The sequence below is a fragment of the Adiantum capillus-veneris genome, chromosome 15 (genome assembly GCF_014529385.1).
Source record: "Adiantum capillus-veneris isolate H3 chromosome 15, ASM1452938v2, whole genome shotgun sequence".
Taxonomy (NCBI): Eukaryota; Viridiplantae; Streptophyta; class Polypodiopsida; order Polypodiales; family Pteridaceae; genus Adiantum; species Adiantum capillus-veneris.
Window position 1 is genome coordinate 110,266,111 of NC_140945.1, and position 18,311 is coordinate 110,284,421.

The 18,311-nt window shown below is 44.5% G+C and overlaps 1 protein-coding gene across 1 annotated transcript in view; it reads left to right on the top strand.

Annotated features, from left to right (window-relative positions):
• Window positions 1–18,074, top strand: part of LOC147441264 (polyprenal reductase 1-like) — a 122,264-nt gene extending 104,190 nt beyond the window's left edge. The window contains exons 5-11 of the mRNA XM_086482948.1: window positions 14,820–14,891; window positions 14,976–15,016; window positions 15,407–15,434; window positions 16,436–16,565; window positions 16,951–17,052; window positions 17,120–17,345; window positions 17,816–18,074. Coding sequence (XP_086339074.1) covers window positions 14,820–14,891; window positions 14,976–15,016; window positions 15,407–15,434; window positions 16,436–16,565; window positions 16,951–17,052; window positions 17,120–17,345; window positions 17,816–18,008 — 792 coding nt within the window. The 3' untranslated portion in view covers window positions 18,009–18,074. The remainder of the gene's footprint in view (window positions 1–14,819; window positions 14,892–14,975; window positions 15,017–15,406; window positions 15,435–16,435; window positions 16,566–16,950; window positions 17,053–17,119; window positions 17,346–17,815) is intronic.
• The last annotated feature ends 237 nt before the right edge of the window (window positions 18,075–18,311 follow it).

The following is an 18,311-nucleotide window of genomic DNA, read 5'->3' on the forward strand; positions in this document are numbered from 1 at the left end:
TTACACCAGAGACTGATTTCGTTTATACAGAGGAGATCTAGGACCGTCTATTGGAAGGCACAGCTGGCACAAATGGTACAGGCCTCTCAGTGGAGGAGTGCACCACTCTATTCACTGAGACACTGCATGGGGCTGCATCAGTGGCATACCCACACACTCAGCCGGGCAAGAGATGACATTCTGGGAGCATGCCCCAGAAAAGTTGGTATGATGAGGAGTGTAGAGAGATGAGAGCCCAGTTGCAGAGGGATCTTCTTTTGTCATCACTTACAGACAGGCTTGGATTGCTTTCCGACACCTTGTGCGACGGAAGAAGTGAGCTTACCTAGCTCAGATGGGGCGAGACTTATATCATGTTCTTGAGTAGGGACTCAGGAGAGGCATGGCGACTCTTCCATGAGCACTCCCCTCCCCCAGTGATTACTTCACCTGATGTGTGGGGCCAATATGCGACATCATTATATACGGTTCCTGGAGAGAAACCCCTTCCAGACCCTACCAAGCCTTGCCCAGCTACGAGCAGTTTCTTTACACCTGAGATGGTACAAAGGGCCATCGACAGGATGAGGACCGGGAAGGCATATGATCATGACGGTCTAGTAGCGGAGCACTTTATACATGCCAAGAATATGCTGATGGAGGTTCTCGCAGTGTTGTTCAATCGTGCCATGTGTGAGGGATGACCTGAGACTTGGAGGTTGTCTAATATTGTGCCCATCTTCAAGGCTGGTGACCCTACAGAGCTTGGGAACTACCACACTATTATGGTTGGACACACATTGGCACGGTTGTATGCATCTATTCTGGAGCAACACTTGAGTAATTGGGTAGAGGGCGAGGTGTACGAGCAAAGGGTCAGGCCGGCTTCAGGAGGGGTTTCTCCACTGTTGATCATATTCTGACACTCAGGGCCATCATTGAGGAGGGCAGAGCACATGGGAGACGGATCTATTGTAGCTTTGTGGATTTTCGCAAAGCATTTGACATGGTACCAAGAGCTCGATTGATGCGCAGACTACAGGAGATGGGGGTGCCCATAGAGGTGATTTGGGGGATTATGGCTTTGTACAGATCAGTGATGGGACATGTACGCACTCCGGAAGGGGTATCTGATTTAGTTCACTCTACTATTGGAGTGAAACAGGGCTGCCCATTGTCTCCTACTCTATTTGGTATGTATGTTGATGAGGTGTCTAATTACATTGACAGAGAGGGGGACAGGGGTGCCCAGCTGGCAGGGACGTGGATCTCATTGTTGCTATATGCTGATGATATTGTGTTGATATCTGACTCACCAGAAGGTATGCAACGACAATTGGATGCACTACGTAGTTTTGCAGAGGATAGTGGATTGTGTGTAAACCTAGGTAAAACCAAGGTTATGGTGTTTAACACCACACCGCAATGGGTTAGGAGATCAATACCTACTTTCAAATATGGTCAGGAGATTGTGGAGTATACAGATGCATACACTTACCTAGGGGTAGTCTTTACTGGGCCGAGATTTTCTTTGAGAAGAGCAGCAGAGACTAGACTAACTAGAGCTAGTGCGGCTCTGGGAGGAATTGAGAGGATGTGTTCGCAGGTTGAGAGAGAGAGAGAGAGAGAGAGAGAGAGAGAGAGAGAGAGAGAGAGAGAGAGAGAGAGAGAGAGAGAGAGAGAGAGAGAGACCAATGTTGGATCTCTGCACTGAACAGCATGCCAAAAGTACGGGGGGGGGGGGGGGGGGGGGGGGGGGGGGGGGGGGGGGGGGGGGGGGTGCATATATAAGGAATTCATGGAATTACCCTACCTGCCTAAAAACCCCACGATCTTGAAAATGGCTAAAAATGATAGTAAATATGTAAGCTTACTAAAAGTGACCTGACACATATTTAGTAGCAAAAATGCAGAAGCCTCGAGATTCTTACCCCAAGAAACCTGAGAAACCCTAGAACGGGGTCCGTACTCATGCCAGCCTACAAGTTGGGTGACATCGTGGAGTGCATTGCTGAGAAAGGTACAGCCACAAAACAACCCACTTCCTAATCAGCTCCTGGGAGATACTTGAGCCACCATCGGACAGGAATCTGAATTCTAACTAGAGCAAAGTTACATTGAAACATGAAACCCCAGATTTTATGGGTTGAATGTCGAGAAATTTTACTCGAATGAGTAGAATTTCATCAAAATTGATCGACCCTCTAATTCGATTGAGGCAGAATGTACTATGTCTGCAATTCTTAACGTAGATGTATCTGTTGTAGACAAAAAGCACCAAAGGATGTATTTCTACATGTGAACACGGGTTAGTCGTGACCCGCATGAGCTGACTTGACTTGCCCTAGACCTGCTAGTGACAAGTTATGCTTGTTGTGACTTGCGCGAGCTGCCCCTTGCTTTCCCGAATGCTTGGGAACATGGCTTTGATATGAGTTTGAAGTGCGTGTTGAGGATGCGTAGGTGGATTGCAAGGTAGAATCGTGAGCGGCAGAGAGAGCGTGAGAAGATCATCACAGAGTCTTTGCGTGTATCAAATCAATGGTCATAAAGAATAAAATAACGTATTTTATATATTAGGGTACAATACTGGCGTGTTCACACCGATATAATGTAATAACTAGCTTGGCATTCCACCCCCCTTTCTGTGTGGCTAGGAATTTAGCTTTTCTTTCTGTACGTATACCAGCTGCATACTCATTGTAAGGGTTATTTGCACATGTTGAATCCTCATCTCGATCAACTGGTACCTTATTACGTTCAGGTGCTTTTGTGTTCTGTTGCGTGTTTCTTGTGTCCGCCCCATTTGGTCTAGTATCCCTTGTTGTTTGGACTTTACCCACTCTTGAGTCCTCTGGTAGTCTTTCCCCCAGGTGCTTGTGTGTTCAGCTGCATGTTTCCCTTGTCCGCCTCATCTGGGGGATTTAGGTGCTTTCCTTGCCCCTGCAAAGTTTCATGGCCATCCGCTCCCGTCTCATCGGTCTAGGGTGGCACAATAGCCAATTTTTTCGTATTGGCTTCGCTGAGGGCCCAATAGTAAAAAATTGGCGATTGTGCCACAGTAGACCGTCCAGACGGATTGCGTTGCCCATGGAACTTTGCAAGCACTGGGATTTAGGTTCTTTCCTTCCCCCTTCAAAGTTTCATGGCCATCCGCTCCCGTCTCGTCGGTCTAGGGTGGTACAATCTCCAATTTTTTCGTTTTGGCTTCGCTAAGGGCCCAATGGTCAAAAACTGGCGATTGTGCCACCGTAGCCCGTCGAGACGGATTGCGAGCCCATGAAACTTTGCAGAGGTGGGGATTTAGGTGCTTTCCCTACCCCTGCAAAGATTCATGGCCATCCGCTCTTGTCTCGTTGGTCTAGGGTGGCACAATCGCTTTCGTCCACTCTTGAAGGCCTTCCTTCTTTCCCCCTTATTTGACTCAGTAAAGCTATAAGGGTATTGCTATGGGAAAGATATTTTCTTTGATGCTAACATCCTTTATTTCTTATTTGTCCCATATTTTCTGCATAATTCTTTTGGGTGCATCGCCCTTCTCCAGCTTTTTGGTGTTATTGGTTTTAATATGGATTCTTCTATTGGCCCTTGTATGGTCAATCTTTGGCCTGCATAACCATGTATGGCTCCTACACTTCTTAGCCATGGCCTTCCTAAGAGCATATTGTACGTCAGAACCAGAAAAGTGGTTTTAAACTTTTGTGATCCAACTCTAATCTGGAAGTTATTGATCAAACGACTACCTTGAACAATTCTTTGAACTGCCATTCTAATTTTGAAGGGAGCAGGCTTTATCTCCTCAATCCCTAGTTTTTGCCCACCACCATGCTCTCCCATAATATTCACTCCAACACCTCCATCCAGATTGACCCCTAGCAGTGGTTCCCACTGCTTTCTCACCTTTCTAGTCAATTTGAGTGACTGATACTTCATCATGCTTAATTTAGATAGGTCCAACTATCATTGCGTCAGCTCTCTTTTGACGAAATTGGTAGCTTCAGGTAACGTCCTTCTGATATCATGGAGCTCAAAAGTCTGCTTTTGGATTCCTTCACATACCTTGACATATATCTCATCTTGTTCGTTCCCAAAACTACTATTTGAACTCGACAATCTCCGCTCTCAAAAATTGTCTTCACAATGCCATGCCTCTACTAGCCTCCTGCGTCTCTTAGCTGATGGATCCTTTTGTGGAGATTTAGATTGTTGTTCCTGAACATTTTTCGTCTCCAAACCCTTTTTATCAACTTCGGCTATTGATGCTCCTCAGAGTCGTTTGTTGGTTTCTCAGTTTGTACCTTTAGCACTTTTTTGACGCTCATGACCAGATTCAAAAGCTAGGATTTCCACTTTTAGAGCTTCTGAAGCTTTCGGCGAAAGTGTCACGTGCACAACTAACCCTATGTGCATGTGGACAAGCTATCTCAGGACTAGGGTTCAGGTTAGCCTTAGGAAGTGTTCTGGGCCTTCGTGAGCGTGTGCGCAGGCCGTGCATGTCCAGGCACTTAGAGTAGTTGCATATCCTCTGATTGCACATAGCAGGATCATTAGCATGACATTTAGTATCCATCATGAGCATTTTCCATAGCATAGAACCCTTTTTGCCAAAGTACACATTTTTCACTTATTTATCAAGAAGTGACTTTTGTTGGAAAAGTAAGTAGGGCAAATTGCTAAGGAAATATAAATGAAACCAAGTGGTCACTCAATAGAAGCAGAAGAGATAGAAGAAGTTCAAGCAACTTGCAGTGTTCTCTCCTCAGCAAGATCGGCAGAAGTCAACCTAGCGTTTTCATCCAACAATAGCAACCAACGGTTTGGAGCCAGTTCCTCTATCGTTTTCTGCAATAGTTCCTCTAGCGTTTTCAACAGCAGATCAGCCTGGCGTTTTCAGTTTCCAGATCAAGCCTAGCGTTTTGTAGTTTACGGCGCCAAATTAGCCAAGACCATTAGTGTTTTCAGATTTCAGCACTTAGGCTTTGCAGATCCAGCCCTCGCAGATCTCACTTACCCGTCAGCAGATCCTAGTTGTACTGTCCAGTCAATCAGCGTTTACAGTTTCAGCCCGCTGTTTTCAGATTTCAGCATCTGTGTTTTTAGTGCATCGTCGTCGAGTCGTCACCATCGCTATCCTCGTCGACATAGTGTCAGCCTTTGGCAGAAAGTCAGCATCTTCCAGATTTCAGCATTTCAGCCCTAGAGTTTTTCAGTTTTCAGCCTGTCCTCGTTGTCGTCATCATTGTCGTTGACATTATTGGCAAGTCCATTGCATCTAGACCATTGTACCAAATTTGTGCCATCTATAGCATAGACTTCTCTCGCCATAGAGAGGAGGCCCCTTGGAGGAGGGTTTCAAACCGTCTGGTGTCGTATTCTTCTCTCTCTTTCTCTCAGTCTTAGCACTTTCATTCACAGCAGCATTCACTTTGTTTGTGATCATTGCATTCTCTCTCTAAAGGATGGAAGGCTCTCCCTTCCGTAAGTAAAAGAAACCCTTCAGCACAATTTGGAGCACTTATCTTGAGCAATATCAACATTCACCTCCACTGCACCTTACATTGGTATCAGAGCTCTGGCAGTGTTCTGTATCACTCAAGGAAAGAACCACAAGATATTTTTTGCTTGTTGCGGCTGCATGTAACCCTAGTCCACTTGGGCGTGTCGATTCCTAATCGTGTTTTTGAAGAGTGACAGGTAACCCAGGAAAGAAGGGCTCGTCCAGCCTCCCCTTGTTCCTCTTTTCACTCATTGAGAGCGGACCGTGCACTTAGCGGCCGGCCAATCGACGCGAGATAGGAAAAAGAAACTTTGGTGTGAGCCCAAGGCCACCATGGGGTGCGGCCGCAGGGAAGAGTTGAGCTCGTGTAAGAGAAAATCCTTCTCAAACACCGATTGCAAGCTAAAGAACTCAAGAACCCAAGAACCTCAAGACTGCAAGTTCCTCGAGAACTTAAGTACCCAAGATCTCAGTGTATGGTCATCACCCAAAGCGGAATGGATACTTTGCGTGAAGGTTGTGAGAGTGGAGTTGGCGACGAAGAAGTTTCCCGAGTAGGAGGATTTTTTGATCCTCCCCCATCCCCATTTTGCTACGGGTTGTACCAAATCCTATGGAGGCTTTGGTCTAGTCGATGATGGACATGATGCTACAACAAGAGGCGCAACGCGCTGCCTTGGAGCGCGAGCGTGCTTGGTGGCCGAAGAAAGAAAGGTAGCTATGGAGCTTGAGCGTGAGCAAGCATGCGAAGCTCAATGCATAGCGGCCGGAGAAAGGTGAGCGGCCTTGGAATTAGAGCGTGAGGCACAAAGAGACCAGCGCATGCAACAATTGGTTCTACAAGTACTCACCTCGAAATCCGAGCCGATCAAAGATGTGGGAGTTCATTAGGTAGCAGAAGTAGAGATGCGGACTCCAACAATCGAGTCACTGAGAAGTTGACGTTCAGTAAGTATGACGGTAAGATAGATGCTAATGTTACTCATTCTTGGTTGCATCAATTTAATGCTTACTTTGCGACAACTAAGAAAACAGGAAATAGCAAAGTTTTGACGGCAGCCATGGATCTTGCTGGTGATGCCATTAATTGGTATCACGCATGGCAAGAGGCATAATTGGCCGCGCACCTAGAGGAAGCCGAAGAAGGCGTGCCCATTTCTTTCAATTAGGCCAACTTCCAAGACAAGCTCAAGGCGCGGTTTATGCCACCTCAGTACTTAGCGCGGTTGAAAGAAGATTGGCGCAATCTCAAGCAAAATGGTATGCCAGTCATGTCTTTCTCTAACTGTGTTTTGCAGCTCGGCACCTAATGACGCAAATCGGATGATGAGTGCAAAGAGGCATTCCTTTTCCGGTTGGACAAGTATATGAAGTTTGATATCCAAGTACTCAATCCCGTGGATCTCAACAAGGCGGTAGCGATTGCTCTGGCACAGGAGATGAAGCACAACAAAGGAAAGTCTAAGGAGAACAAATCTTCTCATATTACCTCTCAAACTCCTCAAAGCCCACAAAACGGTAAGAAGGCTAACTCTTCTAGCCCATCTTCCTTTCATCCTTCGGAAAAGAATTCTCAAAATGAATCTAAGGGTAAAGCTAAAACACCTGCTAAAACCTAAGCTAACCCCAAATGAAAAAGGTGCACAAGGAATTATAAGAGGATACATAACACCAGAAGAACAAGTCATTTATGCTAAGGAAGGTCGTTGTTATAAATGTCACGTCAAGGGTCACATAAAGAAGGCTTGTCCAAAGACAGCACCACCTAGAGAACCCAAAGCACCGACAGCTACCACAAGCACTTCAGTGAACCAATCTGATTCTCCACAGGTTTCTGACACACACATTGATGAGTCTCTCTTTAAATGCTATGGTCATGTGAAGGGTCATTGTTTTGTCATATTGTTTGATTCAGGCAGTATGCATGATGTGATTGGTGACTCTCTTGTAGAGAGAGCCCGCTTGGAGGTTAGCCAGACAACTCCTCTCTCAGGATGTCGGGCTTCGCTCCCGGTATGGACTCTCTCTCATTACGCAAGAGTGTGTTATTCACTATTCAGCAAGCTGTCTTCCGTAGAAAATTTGTCGTGTCTCCTCTCTCAGGATGTGATATGATTTTGGGCATTAGATGGTTTCGTAAGGATAACCCTCTCATTGATTGGGTAGACAATACTTACTCTAAATGCCAAAAGTGACTCTCCCATTATCATTCGTGGTGAGGAGGGTATTTATTCTTTACCTCTCATTTCTAATGTGCACGCGAAGCTTGAAAAGAAACAGGAGAAGAAGACTCTCTCAGTCCTTTCTTCTCCGAAGCACGACACACATTTTTTGCATGATAGAGATGTGATTGTTTGCAAGGATGATGGTTTGAATGATGATGTTTCTAGAGAAGCTAACCTCATTGCAAATATAATCAATCACGCAGAACCGATCTTGGCTCTCGAGCCGAGTCCAAAGAACCCTCTCAAGAAGTATTGTGTGTTCGCATGATTAGTCAACACACATTGGTTGAGTTTCTCATTCGTGACCGTTTCTTGTTTTTCGTCACCGTCTATACGTGATCCCTTTTCACATGCATGCCCTTGGGTTAAAGGCCTAACTAACCTCTTTTTTGTACATTTTTATACTTTGTCCATGTTCAATATACATTTTTTTTGAAGTCACTTATGATAAAAGTGGGAAAACCTGAAACTCAATTATTGAGTTTTTCCTAAAAACGTGAGCTCTCTCTCTCTCTCTCTCTCTCTCTCTCTCTCTCTCTCTCTCTCCCTGCTTCGACCTCTAGCGCTAGCTCTCTGTTGCACTCCGCCTCTTGCTTCTTGCCCCACTCTTATACTACATCGTGACGCGCACCTACCGGTACCTTCTGCTTCTCGCTTTCAATTGGTATCAGAGCCCTAGGGTTTCAAAACAGTCCTGCACAGTTTGGTGGACATCGAGTTAAAATTGCTCTCCGCGATCAATTTCGCTTCTGTCGAAAAGGTCACCAAAACAGCCCAAAACATGCTGTTTTTAGGTCAAAACAGGTGATTTACAGGTTATTACAGGTCAAAACAGCAATACGTAGGTGTACCAAAGTTGTGGGATCATATGTATTGATAACTATCGCGACAAATTGAGTGAAAAGCTGAGTACAGGTGCTTGAAATTGCACATTTCAGCTGAAATTTCAAATTTGGACTGTTTTATGTAAAGAAAGTGTGGCTCTTTGTATGTAGTCTTGTGGTTGCTACTATTTGCTGAAATTTTCAGCCTATTGCATCTCCCTTGTATACACACTTGTGGTTGAATTAAGATGGCTTCTTCCTCTTCCGCATTTGACACTAAAAGTTACATGAAAATCAAATAGTTCGATGGTCAAGGCTTTGATCTTTGACAAGAATGCATGCAAGGTATCCTTTCCTTAAAGGATTGTGAAGATGCATTGGAACAGAATAAGCCACCAGGTTTGTCTGACGAAGAGTTGGCCAGGTTCAATAAGAAGGCTATTGCCTACATCAAGATGGCTATCAATGATGACATTTTGACGGACATCAAGCGTTTGGACTCTGCTTATGCAATATGGCAAAAGCTAAAGTCCAATTATGAAAACACAACGCCTGTGAACTAGGTGCATTTGATGCGAAAGTTGGTGAATATGTAGCTTGATGACTCGAAGTCAGCTTCTGAGCATTTGATTGCTTTTACAGGTGTGTTGAGTCAGTTGCAGGACAGTGGGCTTCAACAATTCGATGATAAGATGAAAGCTATTTTCTTGCTTATGACATTGCAAGCAATTCGATGATAAGCTGAAAGCTATTTTCTTGTGCATGACCCACGCATCAGAGTGGGGTGGCGAAGAGGAGTTCTCAAGATTTCCAGAGTTGTTGGCGCACTCCCTCGACGCCATACAGTTCGGTACCAGTACCTCACTTTGCAAAAGAGTGGATGTCACGTACACATCTAACCCTATGTGCATGTGGACAAGCTATCTCAGGTCTAGGGTTGAGGTTAGCCTAGGAAGTGTTCTGGCATCTTTGTGAGCCCGTGCGTAGGCTGTGCATGTCCAAGCACTTAAGAGTAGTTGCATATCCTCTGATTGTACATGGCAAGATCATTAGCATGACATTCAATATCCATCATGAGCATTTTCCAGAGCATAGAACCCTTTATGCCAAAGTACACATTTTTCACTTATTTTTTAATAAGTGAATTTTGTTGGAAAAGTAAGTAGGGCAAATTGATAAGGAAATATAAAAGAAACGCAGTGGTCACTCAGTAGAAGTGGAACTCTCGAGAGAGAAGAAGTTCCAGCAACTTGCAATGTTCTCTCCTCAAGAAGACCAACAAAAGACAACCTAGCGTTTTCAGCCAACAGTAGCAGCAGCCAGCATTTGGGAGCGAGTTCCTCTAGCATTTTCAACAGCAGATCAGCTTGGCGTTTTCAGTTTCCAGATCAAGCCTAGCATTTTGCAGTTTCCGGTGCCAAATCAGCCAAGACCATTATCGTTTTCAGATTTCAGCACTTAGCCTTTGCGGATCCAGCCCTAGCCTCGCAGATCTCACCTACCCGCAATAGATTCTAGCCGTACTGTCGAGTCAGCCAACGTTTACAGTTTCAGCCCGCTGTTTTTAGATTTCAGCATCTGCGTTTTCAACGCATTGTCGTCGAGTTGTCGCCATCGCCATCCTCGTCGACATAGTGTCAGCATTTGGCAGAAAGTCAGCATCTTCCAGATTTCAACATTTCAGCCCTAGCATTTTCAGTTTTCAGCCCGTCCTCGTCGTCGTCATCATTGTCGTCGACATCATCGGCAAGTCCATTGCATCTAGACCATTGTACTAGATTTGTGCAGTCTATAGCATAGACCTCTCTCGCCAGTGAGAGGGGGGCCCTTGGAGGAGGGTTTGAAACTGTCTGGTGTCGTATTCTTCTCTCTTTCTTTCTCTCAGTCTAAGCACTTTCATTCACAGTAGCATTCACTTTGTTTGTGATCATTGCATTCTCTCTCTAAAGGACGGAAGGCTCTCCCTTCCGTAAGTAAAAGGAACCCTTGAGCACAGTTCGGAGCACTCATCTTGAGCAATATCAACATTCACTTCCGCTGCACCTTACAGAAAGTCTTTGAAAGGTCCTTCTCTGAGCATTCTGCCCTCTTTGGCTTCCTCCTCTCTAGATCCTGAGTGATTTTAACTGCCAGCGGTCTCTGCTCTTGCCACTCATCCAATTCTTTGGCCTTTCTCTTAGGCTCTTTGTTTCTCTCACTTCTCAGCGTCTTCGCTATCTTCATTTGATTGAATGGCTCATCTAGTAATCCTTTGATGACAACACTAGCGCTCCTAGTGATCACGCGCACTAGATTTGGCTTTGCCACCTTCCCCTCGTCCACTTCAGCTTTCAGACTCTTTGGACCTTGCGCTGGAAAGTGTCTGTATTTCCCACAGGTGTAGCATTTGAAATTACATCAAGTTAAATCAGCTCTACCTCTACAAGAAAATCCTGATGGCGTCCTCTTCCAGCCATATTGTCACATGACACATCCAACCCTAGGCGTCCGTGGACAAGCTACACCATAACAAGGTTTCCGTCAGTTCAGTCAATCTAGATTAGAAGTGATCTGGCACTTTTGTGAATCTATTCGTAGACCGTGCATGCCGAGTCACTTAGTGTAGATGCATATCCTCTGGTTGCACACAGCATGATCATCAGTATTTCCATCAGAATCCATTAGAATCAGTTAGGGGATTTTTCGAGTGCATTTAGCCTATTTTCCCGATTTTTGACATTTTTCACTTATTAATTTAAGTGACTTTCCAACAAAAGTAGGTAGGGCAATTTGGGTAAGAAAATATATAAGCAAACCAAAGTTAGCACTAAATGGCAGATTAGCCAGGAGCAACAGGCCTTTGGCAACAGGTCCTCCCCTCTCTCAGCAAGAACCCTCAAGCACCCATTTGTTTAACGTTTTGCTCATCGCCAGCCACCCTCTTGCCTTGGCGTTTTCAGCAAGTTCTGGACCGCAGTGCTCCTCTTGCGCATAACTTTTTTCACCATCGCTACAGGCTGCAAATACCCAGCGTTTTCATCATCATCAGAGGATGCAAATAAGCAGCGTTTTCAGCTTTCATTCACAGCAATACAGGAAGCGATTTCAGCCCTAAAGACAGCAGCATTCCAGCGTTTTCTATCACAGCATATCAGCGTTTTTTTAGCAGCCCAAAACAGCCCCAAAATTCAGCAATCATCCACAACAGATTTTCAGCAGATAGCGTTTTTGGACAGCAGTTAGAACCTCTCTAATTTCAGCCCTATTGTCGTCATCGCCATCCCGGTTGTCGTCATCGACATAGCCTAGATCTGCATCTGTTTATGCATCATCATTGTACCAGTTTGTGCAATCATAAGTAGACCACTCTCGCCGACGAGAGTGGGGCCTTCGGAGGAGGGTTTTACAACGTCTCTGGTGTCGTATCTCTCTTCTCTCTATCTCTCAGTCTCATACACTTGCGCGCATAGTAGCCACTCACTTTGTTCGTGATCATAGCACTCTCCATTAAGAACGGAAGGCTCTCCCTTCCATAAGAACTAAAAGGAACCTTGAGCAAAATATGGAACACTCATCTTGAGAAAGAACAACATTCATTCCGCTACACCTCACACATATTACTGGTGCTGGCTCCATTATTGATGTTCTTTGGTAGCCTCTCTCGCTTAACTGGTTCCGGATTTGTCAGAGCTACCATGGAAACATTTTTTTCTTCCTTGAAATGATGCATTCTAATTTAACAATTGATTCATTGGTGCCCAAAAGTTTTGCAACAAGTGCTCTGGCAACATTCATCAAACTGATGTTCTTTTGATTTGCATTTCGTACACCAGGTCTTCTTTTCCTACTGAAGGTTTGCTTGGAGAGCGCCTCAATCTTTTTAGTTCAAGCTCCCTTCTTTCTACTCTTGGATGTGTCTTATGAATCACTATCCTAAGAGTTGGCTGTTGGTTAACAATCATTTAGTAGATGACTCGCTAGAACTGGAACTCTCTTTCCCTTTTTGGCCCTTCTCTTTCTTAGCTTGTTGCTCTAGTTTCAGAGCTCTTTGTACCGGATCATTAAACTTTGGGGTTGGTGTTGGTATCTGCTGCATAGTCACAAGGGACATGTCCCGAGGAGTAGAGATGGGGCTCAAATGGATTTTTGTGTAAAAAAGAGGGCAGGATGGCAAGTGGGGACGGGAGGCCCAAAAATGGGTGTCCCCCGTGACTATGATCTCCTGTTCTTTGCTTCTGAACCCACTCAAAAACCATGCATGCATGCGTTTTTCTTATGGTGGTTTATTTAGCTGCTTGGTCAGTTTTTTTATTTTCTCCACATAACTCCTAATACATAGCCTACCCTATTTAATTTTGTCGACAAGTTTGCAGAGGATATCCCGATGCTTGCGGTTTTGACTGTACTCCAGCAAGAAAGCCTTCTTCAGCTTATTATAAGTTCGCAGAGGATATCCTCTTGCCCGGTGGTTTTCAGTGTACTCCAGCAAGAAAGCCTTCTCCAACTTACTATAAGTTTCGAGCTTGCAAGATGAGTAATGATAGGACCATTTTCTTGTTGCGTCCTTTAGAGTTTGTGGAAAATACTCTGCGGAATCATCCTCATCAATGTCCTTTCGATCCACATACTACTCAAAGGCTTGTATGTGGACATCTGGATTGTCTCTTCGGCTGCCTTTGAAAGTCGGAAACACAATTTTCAGATTATTGGACCGTTCATTGCGTCTGGATCTGTGAGGATTTGATTCCTTTTTCTGGCGTCTGGATTTATCATTGTGATCTGGTTCTCTCCTGATGTCTATGCTTGTTATGATGGTCCGTGTCTACTTCCCATCTCTCATTGTAGTCATCATCAGTCTCTGCAACTGTGTCACTCTCCTTTCCTCGACCAGATTTTATGTGTGATCGTGCTCAATTATTATGCGTGTTGGCATCATTTACATCAATGTGAACTTTCGCTTGCCTTTCCCATCTGAATGCGGAAATCAATGTGAATGAGTGTGTCTCTCAGCTCTCTCTGAATGTTGTCTTCTTGAATGTGTTGAATGTTGAGAGGTGAGGAGCCCTGAGAGGTTCAATGCTCCTCACCCCCTCTTCTCCGTGAATTGGCATCGGTTTCATCATTCTGAGAGTGTGGTCGTTCATCAGAGCCTAGCTTTGATTCCTCGGCTACTGTGTTGATATGGTAGTGATCCTCAGCAAGCACTATAGTAGCTCTCCTTCCTCGCGTTGGTTGATGTGCAGGCATTGCGAATAGTTGATTGGCTCTAAATTCTAGTTAGGAGACTGGTTCTTGTCAAGAGCTTTAGCTCACCACCTTGATCACCAAAATGAAATGAGTTGGTCACTTGACAGCTATTCGCGGGTTAGAATTTCTAAGTCAGATGCCAGATGTCAAGTTAGATGAGATGTACAGAATGAGACTTCAGAAAAGCAGATTGAGAAGTGAGACATACAACTAAATCGAAATGAAAGACTTCAGATGACATGAACTAAGCCAACTAGAAATATAGATTCAGATTCAAGTGGTACTGCTCTATAAAATGTCTGACAACTTGAGTACCAAGAGATACAAGAGTCCCAATCAATCAATCCCCAAAATTGAAGTAATGGGTCCTATTTATAGGTGCTCGTACTCGGGTTTGACTGGCCGCATAGTCACACAATGTCTGGTAACTTCCGGTAATTCCGTGGAGTAACGCGTTTGGATAAACCCTTGTACAAGGTATCCCTAGTGATGGGGTCTTCTTCTCATGTCTTTTTCATGCCTAGAACTTGAAGTTGAAGGAAAGAGGATGAGGATGGACATGTACTTGTGTCATGAATAACAATGCCGATGTGTACTCAAAGTACATCTTCTATGTGCGTCAGGTGCCGTAGGGTGCAAGACTAAGTTTAATGAGTTTTTTCTTGCATGTTAGCTGTTGAGACATGATACTTCGGTGAGACCAATCATGGATGAGATATAGGCTTCCAATATCTTCCTAGCAAAGGTGTGGCATAAAGGTTTCAGACAGCCTTGTATTGGTTGATATAGACTTATGAGAGGATTGGTGCAATTCATCCAATAAGTGAAATTTTGTCATGCTGTTGTAGACACAAACATGGACAGTTGCATAGAATTTTGGCATGCTATTGTAGACACAAACATATACAGTTGCATAGAATTTTCTTATGATCAGTGGGCTTTATATTCTTTGCCTTCTGCTGGTGGAAGAGGACTGATACACTTTTTTGCCACTGGTGTAGCTCTTGCATTTTTCCTTGTTGCTTTAAGCAGTACCGTTTTGCTTGAACTGAGCTTTTTTGTAAACAGGTGATATATATAGGTTTTCTTGTGGCAACGGGAGGGTCGAACTTGGACACGTGGCTTTTATTTGTATTTGTGGTACGTGGTTCTCTCTTAGTTGTGATTACTGAAGTTTATATAGGTTTTTTCTGTGTTTGCATCCTCTTTACTCCAATACTGCAGGTCCTTAACCTCTCCATAGCTGCTGGTGATTCACATAAATGGTATAAAAAGAAGTTCAGAAACTACCCACCACTTCGCAAAGCAGTTATTCCCTATGTTTATTAAGGCATCAGTAGAGGAGGAGGGGTATGCTGAGTTTTACCTCTGGCCTACTAAGCAACATACAATTCCCTTGTAGGGCATGTCAAGCTGAACTTTAGGATTGCATACAAAATTGTATAACTTTTTTGGCCATTTGACTTTCTCTCTTTAAAATGTCTTGGGCTTATCATCCAGCAAGGTTGACGGGCCATAGCATGTGGGCGATGTGCTTGACTTTTTCGCAATATTGGCATACACAATGTCGCGCTTGGTGGAAGTTATAGTTGGATGTTGTGAGTTTGGTCAATGTATAAACATTTTTCCTCATGAAAACAATTATTCTGTAGCAGGGCAGGATGGGGACAAACAGAAATCAAGGTATGTGTTCATTGCCTAATGATTTTGCATGTTGCTAAAAGTTGGGTTTGGGTGCCATTGTCCCCTTGCTTCTACCTTGGCAAATCCAATCCAAAATGTTGCCATCATCCCAAAACTGATAAATGATGAGGGGCCTACATCATCCCTATACGAGGGTAGCTGCCCATCGATGCCAACATGTTGCTTTTAGAACTCTCATGAGGTTCGTCTTATACTATCTAAATGTATCATGCGAGTTCACCAGGAGGGGTTTTTAGTTTTTATGCTGCCATAGATTTACAATTAAAAACCATCTATTGAAACAAATAAAATGTTTGAAGAAAAGGGGCCGTGACTATGTCTATGTGGGGAGGGGGTTTCAAAATATTCATTGTTCACACTTAATAGGGAACCCTCCAAGCTATAACGACTTTTGCTTCTATTTTGTTTCTACAATTGTTTTTGCTATTTGCTTGACGACATGACTTTGTCCACAAAGTTTTCATCCATGACTTGGAATACACTTACCAAAGCAAAGGTACTAGTTCCGAGGTGAGTCTCATGTTTTATCCGCACCACTTCTCTATCAAGCAAGAAGAGAAATGGTGGCCCAAGATGTTAGTATATTGCCGACTCCAAAACCAACTCTTGTTGCATTGGTGACATTGATGTATCACATGAGCTAGACCATCTTTTCTAGCTATGTCATGTTGATCATGGTTTTAATGATGATGTTACCATCTATGGCTTTCAAATATGCTAGCTGGGCTCCATAACTCAAATAAAAATTACAGCAATGTGTGTGCACAGTATACCTTGAAAAGTGTGGCATGTTCACCCCAAGTCCAAAAACACCACGAAGATAAGGGCATGTGTATGTCATGTAGCCCATGCAAAAATTCTACTGCTTATCTTATTGAGATGGATCACACATGCATCCCTATAATCTCACACAAATTACCAGCCATAAGTAGTGTGGAGCATGTCTCATACTGACAACTAATGAATGCATGTCATTGTAGTCGAAATCAGAGTCTCGCTGCTCTACCATGACAGCTTGTTGGCTGCGTGGATTCCCACAACCAGGTGGGGTTCTTGTGGTGCTACATCCTTTTGACGTATCTGTGGATGGGCGGGGGAATACCCAGATGGGTATGGGCAAGCGATTGTATTTTCTTAAACATCAGCTTTGCAAATTTCAAAAGGACAGCAGGCACTTCTTGCTCTGTAATTGAGAGACCAATCTTTGCAGCAATGCCCATACTAAGATCCACGTGGATTGACACATTGTAATCTTTCATGTACACATACTGGTTGTTTAATTGCTATTCCAAAAAGCCGGACATCGAAGGACATCAAAGGAACGGTATGTTGCTATATGAAATTTACCCTTTGCAAAATCGGGTTTTTTACTTGGTGAGCCAAAGGCCCTTTTTTTGCCTCCTTGAACCCACAAGCCACCACGTGGCACATCCACAAGTTAAACAACAGAAAAAAAAAAAGACATGATGCTGTGAACAGCAGCTGTGTTAAACAGCGATGGAAGGCTTCCATGTGCACTACGAAGGGTCTCGCCCTCACCAAGGCACACCACTCTTCTCGACGCCCTTCCAGCCAGTCCATCAACAAGTAAACACAGGTATCGCTCTCTTTGTGGAACAAATGGGCTATTCTATCTGGCATAATTTTCATCTTCTAATTGATAGACATGGCTGCCCCTGCAACTGCCGCAATCAACACGAAAACCTCCACTTTCAGTGCTACGAACGCCACCAACACCGCCACTGCCACCCCAGCAGCCACTGCCGTTACCAAAGCCACTTCCGTGCCACCCAGTATCACAATAAGCCCGCACACATCCATCACCGCTTACTTCACCTTCTTCCTCAAACATGCCCTGCTCACACTCCCTGCCCACATCGGCCTGCAAATGTAAGGTATTGCCCATGAAAAAACCTGCACAGCCATGCAGCTGATTGCAAACGGTTGATGATCAGTACACTGCGGCTGTGCTGCCTGCTGCAAGACGTCCTTGTGGATGTACAGATCGTCAGTGGCCGCTTCTCCCTGTCCACGCCCATGATCTAGTTGAAGACAGGTGTGCGGGAGCGTTATTTGCAAGGCTTGAAAAAACTTGGGTAACCCGATGTTAAAGGCTGCTTCGACTAATTATCTTTCTTGCCCGGGCACTTGGAGACTTCACTTTCCATAGTTATAGCATTTTCCGCAAGCCTTGTTATTTGCAAGGGTGCTTTGTGAAAAAAGCTCGCCGGAAGGCCTCGTTTTAAGCATGCAAAGGTGGTGGAGGTAAGGCTAGGGCTACGGGAAAAAGGTGCTGCTTGGTAGCATAGAGGGCGAGGCCGAATGCTGGAGAGCTACCAACTGCATGAACTTGAATACAGGGAGGCCGTTGGGACTGTAGAGGGCTGCAAGGCATGCCTTGCACGAGGAGACACAGATGGGGAAGCAACGCAGTCTGCAGGGGAGTTGAGGGCCGAGTGCAATGAGGAGAGGGAGCGTTGGATGCAGAGCTGGGCGTTGGGCCGTGAGCAAGGGCTGTCCCACAAAGAGGAAGGCCGCAAGCTCCAACGGTAAAGGAATGGTGCTACCTACAAACTATAGGAGCCAATTGTAACACATGTGCCTTTTAAAAGTCATGCACGCCCCAATTTAGAGACAAAAATTTGGAATATGCTAGGAATCTTGCTTATGTGTCAACTTGTGATTTGCTGAAAACTGTATCATTACTGGGCCTTGGGTGTTTCTAACCCCTAAAAGACCTCAAAACTTAAACTTTCTCAAATTGACTGCCCAAATTAAATAAAAAAAACATCAATCTTAGTATTACCTAATCCGCCTTTGCATGAGGAATCTCATGCAAATTTCAAAATTCAAATT